The 16965-nt window shown below is 45.9% G+C and overlaps 1 protein-coding gene and 1 pseudogene across 2 annotated transcripts in view; one reads left to right on the forward strand and one right to left on the reverse strand.

Annotated features, from left to right (window-relative positions):
* Positions 1-1036: 1036 nt before the first annotated feature.
* LOC308426343 (ferritin heavy chain-like) lies at positions 1037-15570 on the reverse strand (annotated as a pseudogene). Its single transcript has 2 exons — positions 15532-15570; positions 1037-1622 (listed from the first exon to the last, which is right to left on the reverse strand). The product of its transcript is annotated as a ferritin heavy chain-like (transcript).
* A 144-nt stretch (positions 15571-15714) lies between these two features.
* MPRIP (myosin phosphatase Rho interacting protein) overlaps positions 15715-16965 on the forward strand; it is an 85771-nt gene continuing 84520 nt past the window's right edge. Inside the window, exon 1 of the mRNA XM_080924067.1 lies at positions 15715-16138. Coding sequence (XP_080780193.1) covers positions 16016-16138 — 123 coding nt within the window. The 5' untranslated portion in view covers positions 15715-16015. The remainder of the gene's footprint in view (positions 16139-16965) is intronic.

Genomic DNA, 16965 nt, shown 5'->3' on the forward strand with positions numbered 1-16965 from the left:
TTCCAAGTACATGGCTCAGACAAGACCAGTACTTGCCCCAATTCTATAATGGCAATTAAGGTTATCTCTTCAAAGTAATAGGAGGCAGGGATGATTTTATATATATATATTGGCCCAACAGACTAGGAAAAAAGAAAGGAGTTCTGAGAAAATAGCCAGTTTCTCTTTTGGATAAAAGCTTCTTTGTAGCCTCATCTTTTCAGAAACCAGAATACCAAAATTGATTTGGGGACCTTGTTCTTGGAACTGGTTCCTAAATGGTTCTAAGGATAACTTTCCTGACAGGAAAAGATGAAAACACTGTCTGGTAAAGAGAACAGAATCTCTGGGAAGGATGAAAAATTTCATATTACAGTTGGGCAAAATCAATTGCTTGGTCAAGGGACCACTTTTGGGAAGGCAAGCTCATTATAAACAATGATTAAACCATTGCTTATCATGATAATAATTTACTGTTATTAGAGAGTTCAAAGGGTCAATATATGCTGGCTAAGCTTGAAAATGCATAATAAAGAGGCAGGAATTATGAGAAAAAAATGTTTTCTAGCCAATCCCTGACAAGGGCCCATGTTTCCTAGCCAATTGTCAAAGATTGTGATGAGTTCCCACCTAAGGAGATGCAATTGCCTCCCTCCTATGTTAAGGATAAAAGACAAAGGTCATTTTGTCCCAATATGTCCATAGCCCAGTTTGGGTTCTAGCATACCCTTTTGAAAAAGGAAATTGCCTTGTGGAATTATTTTATTTTGTGCGTTCCTTTCTGTAAACACCAAGATTGTTCTTTTCCTAACACAAGGAGCACTGTCTTAGGGTTTTATTGTTGTGAAGAGACATCATGACCGAAGCAACTCTTACAAAGGAAAACATTTAATTTGGGCTGGCTTACAGATTCAGAGGTTTAATCCATTAGCATCATGGAGGGAAACATGGTGCCATTAAAGAACTTAAGCAGATGTTTGGTGCAACTTATAGAAAAGATAAAGGCAGCCTGGCATACACGGCCTCAGTGACCAGTAAAGTCACGTGGCTCTGGGGAAGTCAGCTTAGCTCTCATCACTGTGTCCCAGGGTGTGCTTGTCAAAGAGATACTCTGCCATGCCACATTCAGGGGCTCCCATCTTGCATATGTTGGTCACATGGTCACCCAGTTCTTTAATGGATTTCACCTGTTTATTCAGGTAATGTGTCTTAATGAGGTCACATAAGTGGGGCTCACTCTTGTCACTAGCCAGTTTGTGAAGTTGCAGTAGTGACTGATTCACACTCTTTTCCAAGTGCAGTGCACACACTCCATTGCATTCAGCCCGCTCTCCCAGTCACCAAGGTCTGGTTTCTTTATATCCTGCGGGAAGATTCGGCCACCTCGTTGGTTCTGAAGCCTCATCAGTTTCTCCGCATGTTCCCTCTCCTCTTGAGATTGGTGGAGAAAGTTTTTGGCAAAGTTCTTCGGAGCCACATCATTCCGGTCAAAATAACCAGGCATAGACAGATAGACGTAGGAGGCATACAACTCCAGGATCTGGCGGTTGATGGCAGCCTCCGCGTCCTGGTTGGTGGTAGTTCTGGTGCACTTGTGAGGGAGAGCAGTGGTCATGGTGGGGATGGCGAGAGGCAGTAGCGACCTGGAGTGGCAGAGGGCCCAGGCTTGAAGAGGGGGTTCAAGCACTGTTGAAGCAGGAAACCACTGCAACTCTGGGGGAGAACGTCTAGGGACCATTCCTAATCAAACCACCACAGACACTCTAACACTATTCTATACCTTAAAGCTTGTATTTTGTTTTTGGTTTTTTTTTTTTTTTTTTTTTTGGGGGGGGTGGTCTCAATAAACTGCTCAAGCTGGCCTTGAACTCTTCATAGTTCAAACTGACCTGAATTTCTGATGATCCTTCCTCAACCTCTGGGCCCCTAGGGTTACAGGCCTGTGCCACCAAGCCTGGGTTCCACTAGCTTTTAGTTTCACAGCATTTGGCAGACTGTTGCCTACTTCAAAACTACTTCTCTCTAAATATCCTTAACTTTCTCCACCGTATCAAAGAACTATCATTTATTTATCTATTTCTTCAGCCAAAGAGGATTAGCGTGTCTCTAATTTAGTGCTATTAAGAAAAATGAGAAGGTCAGAGAAGTAACTCAACCAAAAAAAAAAAAAAAAATCCACTTGCTACAAAACCTGAGAATCTGGATTCAAATCTCCAGAAGACACACGACAAAAGGAGAAAAACAACTTCTAAATGCTGTCTTATGACTTCCACAAGCATGTGTGCCTGAGAGTGCACACACACACACACACACACACACACACACACAAACACAATAATAATAGTAACAACAACAGTAAAAAATACAATAAAGAGAGCTGGCTCAGCGGATAAAAGTGCTTGCCACAAGTTTGTTTGGAACCCATGATGGAAAGATAGAATTGACTCTCAAAAGTTGTCTCTGACCGTCACACATACACTGTGGCGTGTGCATGCCCACATAAACATCACATACACACAATAATAACAGCATTTAGATATAAAAAAAATTACAATGAGAGCAATGTGGGATGCCTCATGCCTGTAATCCAAGCACTCCGGAGGGTTGCTGCAAGTTTGAGGCCAGCCTGTGGCACAAAGTGAGATCATGTCTCAAAAGCCAAAACGGTAGTGCTGAGAATATAGATGAGTTGGTAGAGTGTTGGTCTTAGCATTCCCAAAGTCCTGGATCACACCCCCAACAACATATGTCAGGTATGCTGGAACACGCCTGGAGTCCCAGTACTTTGGAGGTAGAGTGTAGAGCATCAGAAGTTCAAAGTCATCCTTAATTAGATATCAAATGCAAAGCATGACTGGGGTATGTGAGAACCCTATCTCAGAAAAACTTAAAAGAAAGGCAGACAGAAAGACTGACCAGGGATGTATGTCTGTTATTCCAGTACTTGAAAAGCAGAGGCAAGGCTAAGATCCAAGATGGCTTCTCTTACTGTCACTCCTGTATAAATCCCGCCTGGGACTGTAGCCTGTGTCTTGTCTTTTAAATTCACACCTGCTCCTCATTTTTCCGGCTGGTTTGCTGCCGATACTGAGGTGCACAGGCTAGAGTAATAGCAGGGAGTGTCTCTTGGGTGGCAAGTAGAAGACTATAGGGCTGGATGCCCCCTGCATGCAGAACCTTCTCTCTGGGTGTTGGCCCATGTAAGGGGCCACGGTTTCACCTCCTAGAGTGGTAGATCACTGGAACAAGAAGAGGGCTGTTTGGTGTATAAGACATTGGAATCCTGGGGAATTTTGAAAAGCATCCAAAACAACTGATCAAGGGTCCAGTACGGCTTCGAGGCTGGAGAGGAAATGAATTGCAGCGTTGTATCTGAAAGAAAAAAAAATGGTGGGAAACAGAATGTTCACTGAGGACCCTCACAACCTTAACAAACGGATCAGCTCTCTCTACAAACACTTTGTACTTCCCAACATGGGAAGTACAGAGAGAGCAGGGAATGGGGAACTGGAGAGATACACCTGTCATCCCGGAGAAGAGGAGCAGGACTTACCCCAGCAAGGAAAGAGCTTTGTGTGCTCGCTGTAATAAAGTGGGGCGTCTTTGGAATCAATAAAGAAAGAAAGAAGGAAAGAGAGAGAGAGAGAGAGAGAGAGAGAGAGAGAGAGAGAGAGAGAGGAAGGGAGGGAGGGAGGGAGGGAGGGAGGGAGGGAGGGGGGAGGGAGGGAAGGAAGGAAGGAAGGAAGGAAGGAAGGAAGGAAGGAAGGAAGGAAGGAAGGAAGAAAAGCAGAGGCAAAAGTATTGGGAATTCATAGACAGCCTTATCTATATAGTGAGTTTGAGACTAGCCTTGGCTATAAGAGAGTCTGTCATTTAAAAAAAACAAGAAGAGAGCTGGGAAGATGTCAGGTAAAAATGCTTGCTGCAATAACCTGGTGAGCAGAGCTCCACCTCTGACATGCACAGGAAGGTGGAAGAGGGGCCGAAGAGATGCTCAGCAACTTAAGAGTACTTACTGCTCTTGCAGAAGACCCAGGTTTGGTTTCTAGCATTCACATAATTCACAAACATCTGCAACTCCAGTTCCAGGGGATTTGACACCCTCTTCTGAACTCCCTGGGCTCCCACACATGTGTACTACATACACAGCTTCAGGCATACACACACACACACACAAAATAAGATTTTAAAGAGAACCTATTTCACAGACTTGTCCTATGACCTCCACACATGTATATTTCACACACACACACACACACACACACACACACACACATGCACGCACACACATACACTAGCAATAGACAAAAATTTAAAAGCCTCCCTCCTATGGTCTAGCTTTCATAGTACCAGTAGGTGCTATGCAAATTGCCAAAGAATAGAAGTAATGAATAGTCCTGTGGTGGTTTAAATAAGCTTGGCCCAGGAAGTGGCACTGTTTGGAGATGTGGCCTTGTTGAAGTAGATGTGACCTTGTTGGAGGAAGTATGTCACCATAGGGATGGGCTTTGAGACTTTTGGGAGACAGTCTGCTCCTGGCTTTCTTTTGTTAAAGATGTAAACTCCTGGCTCCTCCAGCACTATGTCTTCCTCCACATGGCCATGCTTCCTGCTGTGATGATAATGCCCTGAACCTATAAGCCAGTCCCAATTAAATGTCCCTTTTAAGAGTTGACTTGATCATGGTGTCTCTTCACAGCAGTGGAAACCCCAGCTAAGATGAGCTCTATCCAATTGTGATGCCTATGGACCACAACAATGACTCCTATGGCAAGATATTACTAAGGATGTAATACTGGTATTCATATCTTGGCAGTCACCAAAGAGCTCTCTAACTGGACTTACAGCCTGCTCAACAGAAAGGAAATCATACCTGGTACTAGAAACCGAGCCAAATACCAGGGGCTAAGTTTCTATTACCTGAAGCCTCTACTTTACTAAACTAGCATAATTCCTAACTGCATTCTAAAACTAATCCTTACGCCCACAGATAAGTATATCTTTCATTCCCCACATCAATAAAGCTTCTCTTTACAGCAAGTGGAGACTATTATAGGAAACTACAACTGGCTATAATGCTGTGATCAACTGATTATGGAGTGCCCAGCCCCAGTGGATACATCTACAACACAACAGGCTCTCCCAAGGCTCAGGGGGAAATGTCAGAAGGACCAGAAAGATTTTAAGAGTCTGAGGACCAGGAAACCTGACATGAGATTGTATCTCCTAGAAATAACCCCAACAATATGACTATTTAAACAAGACCTGGACAATGACAAAACCAAAAGTCATGATAACTTGGAGAGAGGAAATCTCATGTATTCCTAGACAAAGAACAATAGGCAACTAATGACTGCAGAGAGGGGAAGAATTTGCCTTTCCCAGGAATGAGCCCCCCCCCCCTTTTTATTGGTTATTTTATTTATTTACATTTCAAATGTTATCCCCCTTCCCAGTTTCCCCTCCACAAGCCTGTTATCCCTTCTCCCTTCCCCTGTCTCTATGCAGGTGCTCCCCCCCTCCACTCCTGCCTCAGAGTCCTAGCATTCTCCTACCCTGGTCATCAAGCCTCTAGGGACCAAGGGGCTCCCCTCTCAGTGATGCCAGATAAAGCCATCTTCTGCTACATATCCAGTTGGAACCATGGGTCCCCTGTGTACTCTTTGGTTGGTGGTTTAGTCCCTGGGAGTTTTCAGGGAATCTGGTTGGTTAATATTGTTGTTCTTCCTCTGGGGTTGCAAACCCCTTCAGCTCCTTCAGTCCTTGCCCTAACTTCTCCATTGGGGTCCCCACACTCAGTCTGATGTTTGGCTGTGTATGTTGAAACTGTATTGGTTCAGCCTCTCAGCAGACAGCTATAACAGCCTTCTGTCAGGAAGCATTTCTTGGCATCAGCAATAGTGTCTAGGTTTGGTGTCTGCAAATGGGATGGATCCCTAGGTGGGGCAGTCTCTGAATGGCCTTTACTTCAGTTTCTGCTCAACCCTTTGTCCCTGCATTTCCTTTTGACAGGAGGAATTCTGGATTAATATTTTTGAGGTGGGTGGTGGCCCCATCCCTCAGATGGGGGCCATGCCTATCAACTGGATATGATCTCCACAGGTTCTAGCTCCCCTTTGTTGGGTATTTCAGCTAATGTCCTCCCTGTTGGGTCCTGGGAACCTCTTGGGTCCCTGGTATCTGGGACTTTTTAGTGGCTACCCCCAGCTCCCCCTCCCCCACTGCTACATACCTACTTTCAAATTTGTGACCCTCTGTTCTTCTCCCCCATCTCTTCTCACATCTTAACTGGCCCCTCTTCCCTCCTCCTCCTCTCTCCCTCTTAGATCCCTCTCTCCCTCTACTTCCCAGAGATTATTTTTCCCCCTTCTGAGTAGGATAGTAGCATCCACACTTTGGTGTGATCTTTTTTTCTTCTTGGGTTTCATGTGATCTGTGAGTTGTCTCATGGGTATTCTGAGATTTTTCTTGGTTAATATCAACTTATCAGTGAGTACATACTATGTCTGTTCTTTTGTGACTGGATTACCTCACTCAGGATGATATTTTCAAGTTCCATTTGCCTGTGAATTTTATGAAGTCATTGTTTTTAATAGCTGAGTAGTACTCTATAGTGTAAATGTACCACATTTTCTGTATCCATTCCTTTGATGAGGGACATCTGAGTTGTTTCCAGCTTCTGGCTATTATAAATAAAGCTGCTAATAAAAATAGTGGAGCACGTGTCCTTGTTATATGTTGGAGCATCTTTTGGGTATATGCTCAGGAGCGGTATAGCTGGCTCCTCAGGTAGAACTATTTCCAATTTTCTAAGGAACCGCCAGACTGATTTCCAGAGTGGTTGTACCAGCTTGCAATTCTACCAACAATAGAGGAGCATTCCTTTTTCTCCACACCCTTGCCAGCATCTGCTGTCACCTGAGTTTTTTATCTTAGCCATTCTGACTGGTGTGAGGTAGAATCTCAGGGTTGTTTTGATTTGCATTTCTCTGATGACTAAAAATGCTGAACATTTCTTTAAGTGCTTCTCAGCCATTTGAGATTCTTCAGTTGAGAATTCTCTGTTTAGCTCTGTACCCCATTTTTAATAGAGTTATTTGGTTCTTTGGAGTCTAACTTCTTGAGTTCTTTGTATATTTTGGATGTTAGTCTTCTATTAGGATTGGTAAAGATCTTTTCCCAATCTGTTGGTTGCCGTTTTGTCCTTTTGACAGCGTCCTTCACCTTACAGAAGCTTTGCAATTTCATGAGGTTCCATTTGTCGATTCTTGATCTCAGAGCATTAACCATTAGTGTTCTGTTCAGGAAACCTTGCCCTGTGCCAATGTGTTCGAGGTTCTTTCCCACTTTTTCTTTTATTAGATTCATCGTATCTGGTTTTATGTGGAAGTCCTTGAGTTTTGTACAAGGAGATAAGAATAGGTCAATTTGCATTCATCTACAAGCCGACTGCCAGTTAAATCAGCACTATTTGTTAAAAATGCTGTCTATTTTCCACCAGATGGTTTTGGCTTCTTTGTCAAAGATCAAGTGACCAAAGGTGTGTGGGTTCATTTCTAGGTCTTCAATTCTATTCCATTGATCTACCTGCCTGTCTCTGTACCAATACCACTCGGTTTTTATCACCATTGCTCTGTAATATGGCTTGAGGTCAGGGATGGTGATCCCCCTGACATTCTTTTATTGTTGAGAATGTTTTTTGATATCCTGGGTTTCTTGTTATTCCAGATAAATTTGAGAATTGCTCTTTCTATCTCTGTGAATAATTGAGTTGGAATTTTGATGGGGATTGCATTGAATCTGCAGATTGCTTTTGGCAAGATGGCCATTTTTACTATGTTGAGTCTTCAAATCCATGAGTATGGGAGATCTCCTGAGATCTTCTTCAATTTCCTTCTTCAGAGACTTGAAGTTCTTGTCATTACAGATCTTCACTTGCTTGGTTAGCATCACACCAAGATATTTCAAATTTTTTGTGACGATTGTAAAGGGTGTTGTTTTCCTAATTTCTTTCTTAGCCCTTTAATTAGTTATCCAATACAAAGCAGTCAGCCCTGAAATTGTATACATAAACAATACTAAACAGACTCAGCAGGTTGTGTTTATATATTTATGCATATGAAACAATGTCAACCAAAGAGAACAAGGCCATTGGTTTGAGAGGGGGATGGGAGGGGAAGGGGAGGGTTGGAAGAAGGGAACATGTAAGAAGCTGGAGAGAAGAAAAAAGGGGAAAAGTGATATGGTTATATATTTTTTTAAAATAAGTAAATAACCAACTTTTTTAAAGGCATAAAAATAATAAAAGAATGAGAAAATAAACATCTTAGGAGAAATCTCTTTCTCTCCCTGGACAATAGGTTTTACAGCCCATCTTTCTAGAAGTACCATGGCTAAGTCAAAGGGCTCCATATTATGACAGCACAACGGAAAGGCTAAGCTATTCTTCTGGTTAGACTTCCTGTATGCAACATGTGACACTGTCTCCTGGTGCAGATCTGAAAACTACTGTCATATGCTTTCTGCTCCCCTCCATGTCAGCCCCCATTTCAAATCCTTCAGTTCTTCTTCTCACGCAGCCATCTGAGCTTTGAGCAAGGGTGGACTTCAGTTCCCTTCCATGAGTGGGCAGTAGCTCCCAGTACCTGAAGATCACCTTGAATGGCATACTTGACCTCTGTGCCTTAGTCTCTTCAACTGTGAACAGGGAGGAAAAGAGGATAGCTCCCTAGAGAGAGGACCTAACTTAGTTCACCATGGTTACCATAGCAAACCTCCCACTGGAACACACTGGTGCTTTCTGGGCTATCTCAAGGTTACCATAGTAAACCTCATCTATGAATATCCCCACATTCATTAGTGGAATTGAGTGCCTGCAAGAAACTACTTGGCCTACAAAGCTCAAAATATTTGACAACTGGCTCTTGAAAAATAACACACAAGAAAGGTGCCACTGTGGCCAAGGTCAAGTCATAGGTATAATAATAAAATGCTAATGTTAACACTTCATGCGCTTCAGGGCTGATTCTAAACTCCTCCGCACCTATTACATTGTTTAGTTCTCACAGGCTTTTTTGGTCCTGTGTTTTGCTTTGTTTTGTTGACAGCATCTCATGTAGCCCACGCTGGCTTTGAATTCTGTAAGTCAGGGTAGAACATTCCCATGCAAACACAACCAGAGTCACTCACTAAGGCAACATGCTCTTTGCACACTGGTCTATAGTGACCCAAACCAGTTGAGTAACCACAGTGGGGCAGGAAGTTCACTCTGTTTTTATCTTGAAGAGGGCAGTGGCTGTGTCTAATCCTACTGGAAGGAGCTTGACTGCAAAATTTGATGTGATTCATAATTGGCGTGAAGGGGAGGGTGTAATGGAGTCAAATCTCAGGAATGTCTGGCATCCAGGGCTTGGGCAAATAGGCATGCGCACAGAGGTTCACAGGATGGGGAGGTTTGTAGGCTCCTGATCATCGCTGAGTTAGCCATGTCTGAGAGAAAAGATTGTTTTTCACACATACGAATGAGAGGGTAACCTTCAACCTGTGACTCTCCTGCCTCTGCTTCCTTCCTGCTGGGATTTCAGACATGTGCCCCTGAGCATGACTAGTCCTCACAACCCAAAGAAGTAGCCACTTGTTACTATAGCTTCCTCTTGGGGTTTACACCAGGAGGAAACTAGGTAGGCCTGTGCCATAGCTGACGGGCACTGTATTTCAGAGTGTCATGGTCATTTCTGAAGAACACGTATCTTTGTCTTTGTCCCTCCAGGAACATTTTGAGGACTCTTGAGATCTGCAGCACAGAAGGGGAAAGAGAAAGGAGAGTCTGGAGAAAAGATAGGCTCCACATGACCTGACTCCATCTTGCCCAGAAGGATTCTACCTGTCTGTTAGCAGTTTCCTCCTAGGTCACAAAACCCCTTGGGATGTGGGATGCCAAGGGAAAGTGAAACAACGTGGTATTTTAGGACATGATTGTTTACAAGGAGGTGAAACAAAGACGTTCCAAAGGAAGAGAAACATTGTCTTGCACAGACCTCTTTTAAGACAGAAAATAAATGACTCAAAATAGCTTCCAGGAGTTTCTGAAACTGACCAGATTTACTAGGCCCCTCCTACAACCAGACTATATGCAAATGACTCTTAGATAGTTAAACCGTAAAGACTTCTGAGACAAGCCAAGCAACCGGGAAGAAGCATGGACCAGCCAGACTGCCTCAGAGCAACCGAGCCACCTAGCAAAGACACCTTTGGAGCTGCCTGAAGGCTGGACAGTGGGCTCCAGGTTTCCAGCTTTTGTGAGCTGTCACCTATGCTGGGGCGGGCTTTGGTGATGCAACTGTCTTTGAGTCATTTCTGGTCCTGTAAGTGACCCCTCACCCATTGTCTTATGAGTAACTCCAATAAAACTAATGAGCTCACCGAGTTGGACTTTAGTGGTATCCATATTTTGATCTGTCGTGGGCTCCCTATCTGGGGTGAGTAAGTGGTGGAACACATTTTCCGTTTGTAACACAACATCCTCCATTCCAAGACCCAAAGAGCCTATTACTTGGATCTGGCAACTCAGAAGTGAAGGAGCCTAGGAGCAACTCTGAACCAGTGGCTCAGACGCTGTGCTCATGAGTCCATAGCCAATGAAGACATCCTGCTGTCCTTGACCTCAGAGACTTTCCCCTTTTCTTCACCTCTGTAATTCAGTGATAGGAATCCTCTGTGAGGATTAAATCCTCAGAGGAACATTTACTCACACTAATTGAATAAATACATCCTAGAATGAGACTCTGGAATAGGAACTTAAAAAAATACCCTGGCCTTCAAAAACCAAGGCCCTGTCCTCTGTTCCCAGACGTACCTGAAGATAAGGAATATTGGGTCTTATTTAAAAAGTTAGAATCTTGGAAGTATCTGCTCCAAAAATGTGAGAAACTAAGTTCATTAGCAGACCCCATATAAAGCTTGGAGTGGTATCAAACAGCTAAAATCTCAGTGTGCCTAAAATGAGTTGGGAGGTGGAGCCAGATGAATCTCAGGATGAAGTAAGTGTGCACGCAGCTGTAAACACCAGAGATTCTGCCTCAAGTAACTTAAAAGGACCAGCACCCAAGGTTGTCCTTTGACCTTCATACTACATGCTTGTGCATATGTATATAGTATACATCACACACGTAAATAATAAAACAAACAGATAAAAGTCAGAATCCTATGATCCATTATTAGAAGAGAAAGAAAGAGAGTTCATTCCTCACTTGTGAATAGCTGGTGGGAACACCCTCAATGGCCATCCACAAGAGCTTGAATAAGTTGCAATATAGGCACACAATGAGCAGCAAGGAAGCAATATTTAAACATGACTGACCAGATATGATGGTTAATCTTCATTGTGACTTTGATTGGATTTAAAAAAAAAAAATCACCAGAGCATCAGTTGGCAACACCTTCGGATGTGTCTGTGAGGGTGTTTCCAGAGAAGATCAACTGGGCAGAGAACTGGTCCTAAGTGTGGAGACTGAATGCAATCCTGAGTGTTGTTAACTCGGGAGTCAGTCATATCAAGGAGTGCCATGCTTATCACCCGTGGAAATGGCAAAGCGTTCCTCTGGCAGGGCTCAGAAGAATGACAAAGCCCTCCCTTGGTCCAAGTACTAATGCTAAAGAATGATTGACCTTTAGCTAAAACAAATATACACCACAGAAAGTATGATCATAGGGGTGGTCACCCCAGGGTTGGCAGCAGCATCCTGGATGCTCAGACTGAATAAAGAGCAAAAAAGGAAGGGTGCTGGCATTCCCAACTTGTTTCCCATTTATGGAGAAGTGAACCAGGCAGCTTACACCCCAGCTTCACTGGCAACCCCTGCTGACTGCCATGCCTCACCGACCAGGACATATTGTAGCCTCAAACTGTGAACTAAAATACAAACAAAGCAAAGTACCTCTTCCCACCCCCTTCCAAGTCGCCTGTTGTCAGGCATTTGATCATAACATACTCAGTGTCAGTTCAGTATCAGTATGAGAAAAGCCCGGGACACTAAGCAGAACTCTCACTTATACTAAGTCAAAGACAAGATAATGGAAAACAAAATGGTGGTTTTCTCTACGTGAACACCTATGAGTTTGTGTAAATTCTGCTACTTCCCTGGGGGCATTCATGGGTGATAGAACCACACAGCAAGGCTCAGCTGACTTTGGGTCCCACCTGGGAGGCCTTTTCTTGCTTGCTCACTTGCTTGTTTGCTTGCTAGGGGTATATATTATACATCCCCATGAAAGCAATATATGGAATCATCTTTTTTGTTTGGTTTGGTTTTTGACATAGGGCCTCAGCCCTTGAACTCACAGAAATCAGCCTGCCTTTGCCTCTCCAGTGCTGGATTAAAAGAGTACATTACTACATCTGGCCTGAATCACCTCTTTTTGAGATAGGGCCTTATTTTATAGTCCTGGGCAGCCTGGCATTCTCTATGAAGTCCAGGCTGGCCTCAAACTCACAGCAACCCTATCTCAATGCCCCCTGAGTGTACCACAATACTTATCTAGAACACTATGCATGCTAAGTGCTTTGCCACTGAGCTGCATCCTCCATGAATCAATCTTAAGTAGACAGCCTAATGCATGCTTGTATTCTAGGCTTTTGAAAAGGGAACCTAAAGCTGTAATACTCAAACCTGGATTTTATAATCTGATAGGAGAAATAGTTCAGCATGATGGAATAATATGCTTTTATCTCTTCAGTTGTGGCTAGGAGTTGGCTGGGTACCCACTCTTGGCTAGGCACTGAACTAGGTGGGGGGGAAAGAAGTGGTAGCCCTGCCCTAACTCTCCCCTAGAGATGCTGAGGCTAGTGGAATTTTAAACCTCTTCTATGTTGTCCAATTTCACTCCTTGCATCTCTGACTGACACCCCTCTAGTTCTGGCTACGTCAGTACTCTTTGGTCTTCGTAATCATTTCCCGATGGATCCTGTTTCTAAAATTCTCTTGCCATTTATTCCCCAGACCAAAGAAAGACCCCTATGTGAGTGCCCAGGCAAAAGAACCCACAACTGTACTGTGACATGGTTCAGTGGTAGGGCACTCACGTTTAGGGTCTTGGGTACCAACCAAAGTTTCATACTGTCTACTGTCCGGACGGCTGTAGTATCACAGAATACTTAATTATCACCATAGGCCAGGTCCTATTGTGCCCTGAGCCCAGTGGGTCTCTTCTTTCAAATAGTCATGAGTTAATAGTACCCACCAGCAGCAGACCTGCCTCCTCAGGGTTTTTTGAATCTCTGCAACACCCTAATGACATCCAGGCTTCTGTTTGTTGACATAGACTGGTCTGGATGTCCTGAACCAATCACCCTGCTGCAGTGATCTGGGTAGTCTTTCCTTCTCCCTCTCCTCTCCGGGTTGAGTCTTCCTCAGCTTTGGACTGCCCAAGATTCTGCCTTTTCCAGGAGCTCCCTCCCTGAGTCTACTATGGAGTCAGGGATTTCCTAGGCAGGGTCCCCTGAAACTTTTCCGGTGGAAGGTTCCTGTTTGCCTCTTGTTTTTATGAGTTTGCATTTGCTCGAGGGCAAGCTCTTGTCAGGCTACCAGCCTTAGGATCCCCGAATCACTCTTCCTCATACCCACAGCTGTGACGACAGTGGTATGTGGCAGGCCTGGACAATGTAATGCTCAGCATTCTCTTAATAGGGTAGCCTCGAACGGCCCCAAGATGCCCGTAGAACTTTAAAATGCATTTTTAAAAAAAAAAAAATTGTAGTTAGATTTTAAATTTATTTCATGTGTGTGCGCACATGTGGGTGCACACACTGTGCTACTATTCATCTGGAGGTCAGAGGACAACTTGCAGGAATTCGTTCTCTCCTTCCACCATGTGGATTCAGGGGACTGATCTCAGTTCATCAGGCTTGGTACCAAAAAGCCTTTACACACTGTGCAATCTCGCCGGCTCTATCTTTTAAACAGGTTGCACATGCTCATAAAACAAAACCCAAAAGGAACAAAAAGGTTTTATAATGAAGATTAAAAGTAGGTCGCCTCCCAATAACCCAGTTCTTCTCCCCAGAGGCCACCATTGGTATCACTTTCTGAGTAGTCGGTGCAGACAAGAACTGTCAGTCTCCCTTTACTCCTTCCCCTTCTTCATTTTGGAAAATTTTAAATCAACAAGAAGGTTGCAAGAATAGTCCAGTAAACACCCTTTTCCAAAACTCACCAATTAACCACTGGCCATATTTTATGTGAAATATTGTATTATTACCACCTAATGCTTGCAACACCTTACATTCATGTCAGTTTTGTACATGTGGTCACTGAGGTGTCAGTGAAGGTAAAGGACTCGCCCACAGCCGGATCAGAGCTGGGCTTTCCCCTCTGGCTGCAGGAAGATTTTGATCTGGGTTCCTTCATTCCTTGTGCAGAAAAGCGTTTCTTTCTCAAAATGGAAATACACCTCCCTGGGGTAGTCACCAGCTGATCAGTGGAAAAGTACACAACTCTGAAGGCATTTCTCTCCTAAAGCTTCCTTGTGACCTGAGCTCGGCTGCTCTCAGTGCCACCACCTGCTCCAATATCACCTCCACAGTGAAGAATGAGTTAGCTCAGCCTCTGTTAAAAACCCAGGCTGACTCCTGGAACTGCCAGCCAGCTGAGCCTGGAATCTCAGGTCGAAGTGATTCCTCCCTTGCTGCTCGCCTCCCTCCCTCCCCTCTCCTCCTTAGAAGCGTCTCACTATAGTCCAGACCAGCTTTAAACTCTCCATCCTCCTAGATCTGCCTCCAGAGTCCTGGGACCACACACTCCCTTCTTGTTCCTTCTCGCCAACTTCCACCTGTATACCTTGGGAACATTTCTGCATGCTTTCTGCTTAGATCCAGCTCACTGCAGCTGGAAGCAGTCTGTCTCCTAAGGAGCAGGAGTTGTCCCTCTCCATCTCCCTCCCCTCCGCCCATTCTGGACTCTTCTGTTCTTTCCTTTCCAAGTGGCCTTTTGCCTGGGAGTCTGGGCAAAAGTGGCCTGGAGTATAGTTCGGGCCCCTTCCTGCGGAGTGACCTTGCACAAGCTATTCGCAGTGTCAGAGCCATTGTTTCCCCAAGCACAAAACGAAGGTAAGAGTGCTTAACTCTAGCAGAATTTGGCTCCCATAATAGAATTGACATCTTCTAGTCACCTCGGAAACAATTTGTCTTATTACTTAACTGTTCCGCGCGCCTCAGTTTCCTTACGTAAAACCAGAATGGTTACTGAAAGGTTGTGGAACTTTAATGATCTAAACCACGGGGAGCACTTGAAACAATTCCTAGCCTTTTTGGTGCTATCTGGGTCGACCATAGACTTAGCACACAGTAGGGGCGCAGGCTAGACGAGGCAGAAGGCCGCAGCGAAGAGGCTACAAGAGAAGATAGGGGCCCGCAGGGAGACCGCGGAGATCCACTGCGTCCTTCCGGGAGCAGCCCAGCCCAGCGCCGCAGCTGTCAGGCCCCGGGCGGCAGCGCCAGTCCACCAAACCTGAAAGTTCCATCCCAGCGCCTCCACCTTCCCAGCCTGGACAAGTTACCTTGCGCCCGCTGCTCCTGGTCCCGCCCCCACCATCCATTGGCCGACGGGTTTCTTTGTTAGCAGGAGCGTGCGGGTGCCATTGGTCCGCTGGGCTGCCGGTTGCAGCGCCCCGCCCCTCTCAGCCCCGCCCCGCCCCGCCCCGAGTGCGCGCGGCGCCCAGCTCGGTTCGTTCGCGGTGGCGGCGGGCGCCCGTTGAGCGCGACGGCTGGACTTGCCGGCCGGCGCCTTGGGGGCGGCCGCGGTGGAGCCAGCGGCCCGAGGCCGCGTCCGTCCATGGGCCCACAGCGGCCGGGCGGCGGGGCGGGGCGCGAGGCGGCGCGCGCGCTCTGAGGCCGCGACAAGCAGGCGGGGCGCGGCGCGAGAGGGGAGGCCTTTCCGGGCCTGCGGCGGCCAGCGCAAAATGCGGCGGCGGCCGCGCTGAGTCCCCGTCCTCCGGGAGCGCGCTGGGCCGTGGCGGCCCGCTCCACGGCCGCCTAGCCGACATGTCGGCGGCCAAGGAAAACCCGTGCAGAAAATTTCAGGCCAACATCTTTAACAAGAGCAAGTGTCAGAACTGCTTCAAGCCCCGCGAGTCTCATCTGCTCAACGACGAGGACCTGACGCAGGTGAGCTGCGGCGGGTGCGGAGCTGGGAGTCTTACCTGCGAGTCGTGCCGGGGAGTGCGGAGCCTGAGAAGGCCGAGAAAAAATAAAAATGGAGCAGGAAAAAAGATGCGTGAGAGTTGGGGGATGGGGTTGGAATGGGGGCGGGAAGAGTATCGATAGAGCTGGGACAAAGGGAAAATCCTCAAGAATGCCGAAAAATAACATCCTTTCCCGTTCCCATAGCTCTGCCGTGTGATTCATGCTTGTTGGGTGACTCAAAAATGTCTGGTTTCCCTGGATAGGAACAAAGTGGGGCTTGCTTGCCGCTTGTCAGGACTCCTTTCCCCTACGCCCCCCCCCCTCCCGCGACTTGTTTTGGGGCTGGACTCAGACTTGGCCACCAGACTGTCCCAGGAATTGGCTTGTTTGCGTGGGTCACCAGTTTCCATCTTGTGGAATAGAGCCTGCCCTCCATCTAAGTCACTGTCACCGTCAGGGTCTGAAGAGAGACGAAGTGTCTCCAGTTGGGGATGGGTGGGTCTTGCTCTAGAACTGAAGGTACAAATAGCTTTCGTTGAGGGGTAGGGGCTTCCCTTCTTGTTTTTGCTCTCTGGCCCAGGAGTCTAAGAAGACCTGTGCATTCTGGGGAAAGTTGGTTCCCCCCTTTTTGTCTTTAATCTGTTACTCAGGGGTTTGGGTCAGGTTAGAAGCTCTTCCTAACCCTTGTCAAAGTAATGGAAAACATAGTCCTAGACTTCCTATCCCGGAGCAGTGTAGGAGATTGGGAGTTTGTGTTGGTACAAGGTCCCCAGTTTGGGCTATTGGCCCTTGGGAACTGACTGGTTGCT

This window comes from Micromys minutus (assembly GCF_963924665.1).
Source record: "Micromys minutus genome assembly, chromosome: 10".
Classification (NCBI taxonomy): Eukaryota; Metazoa; Chordata; class Mammalia; order Rodentia; family Muridae; genus Micromys; species Micromys minutus.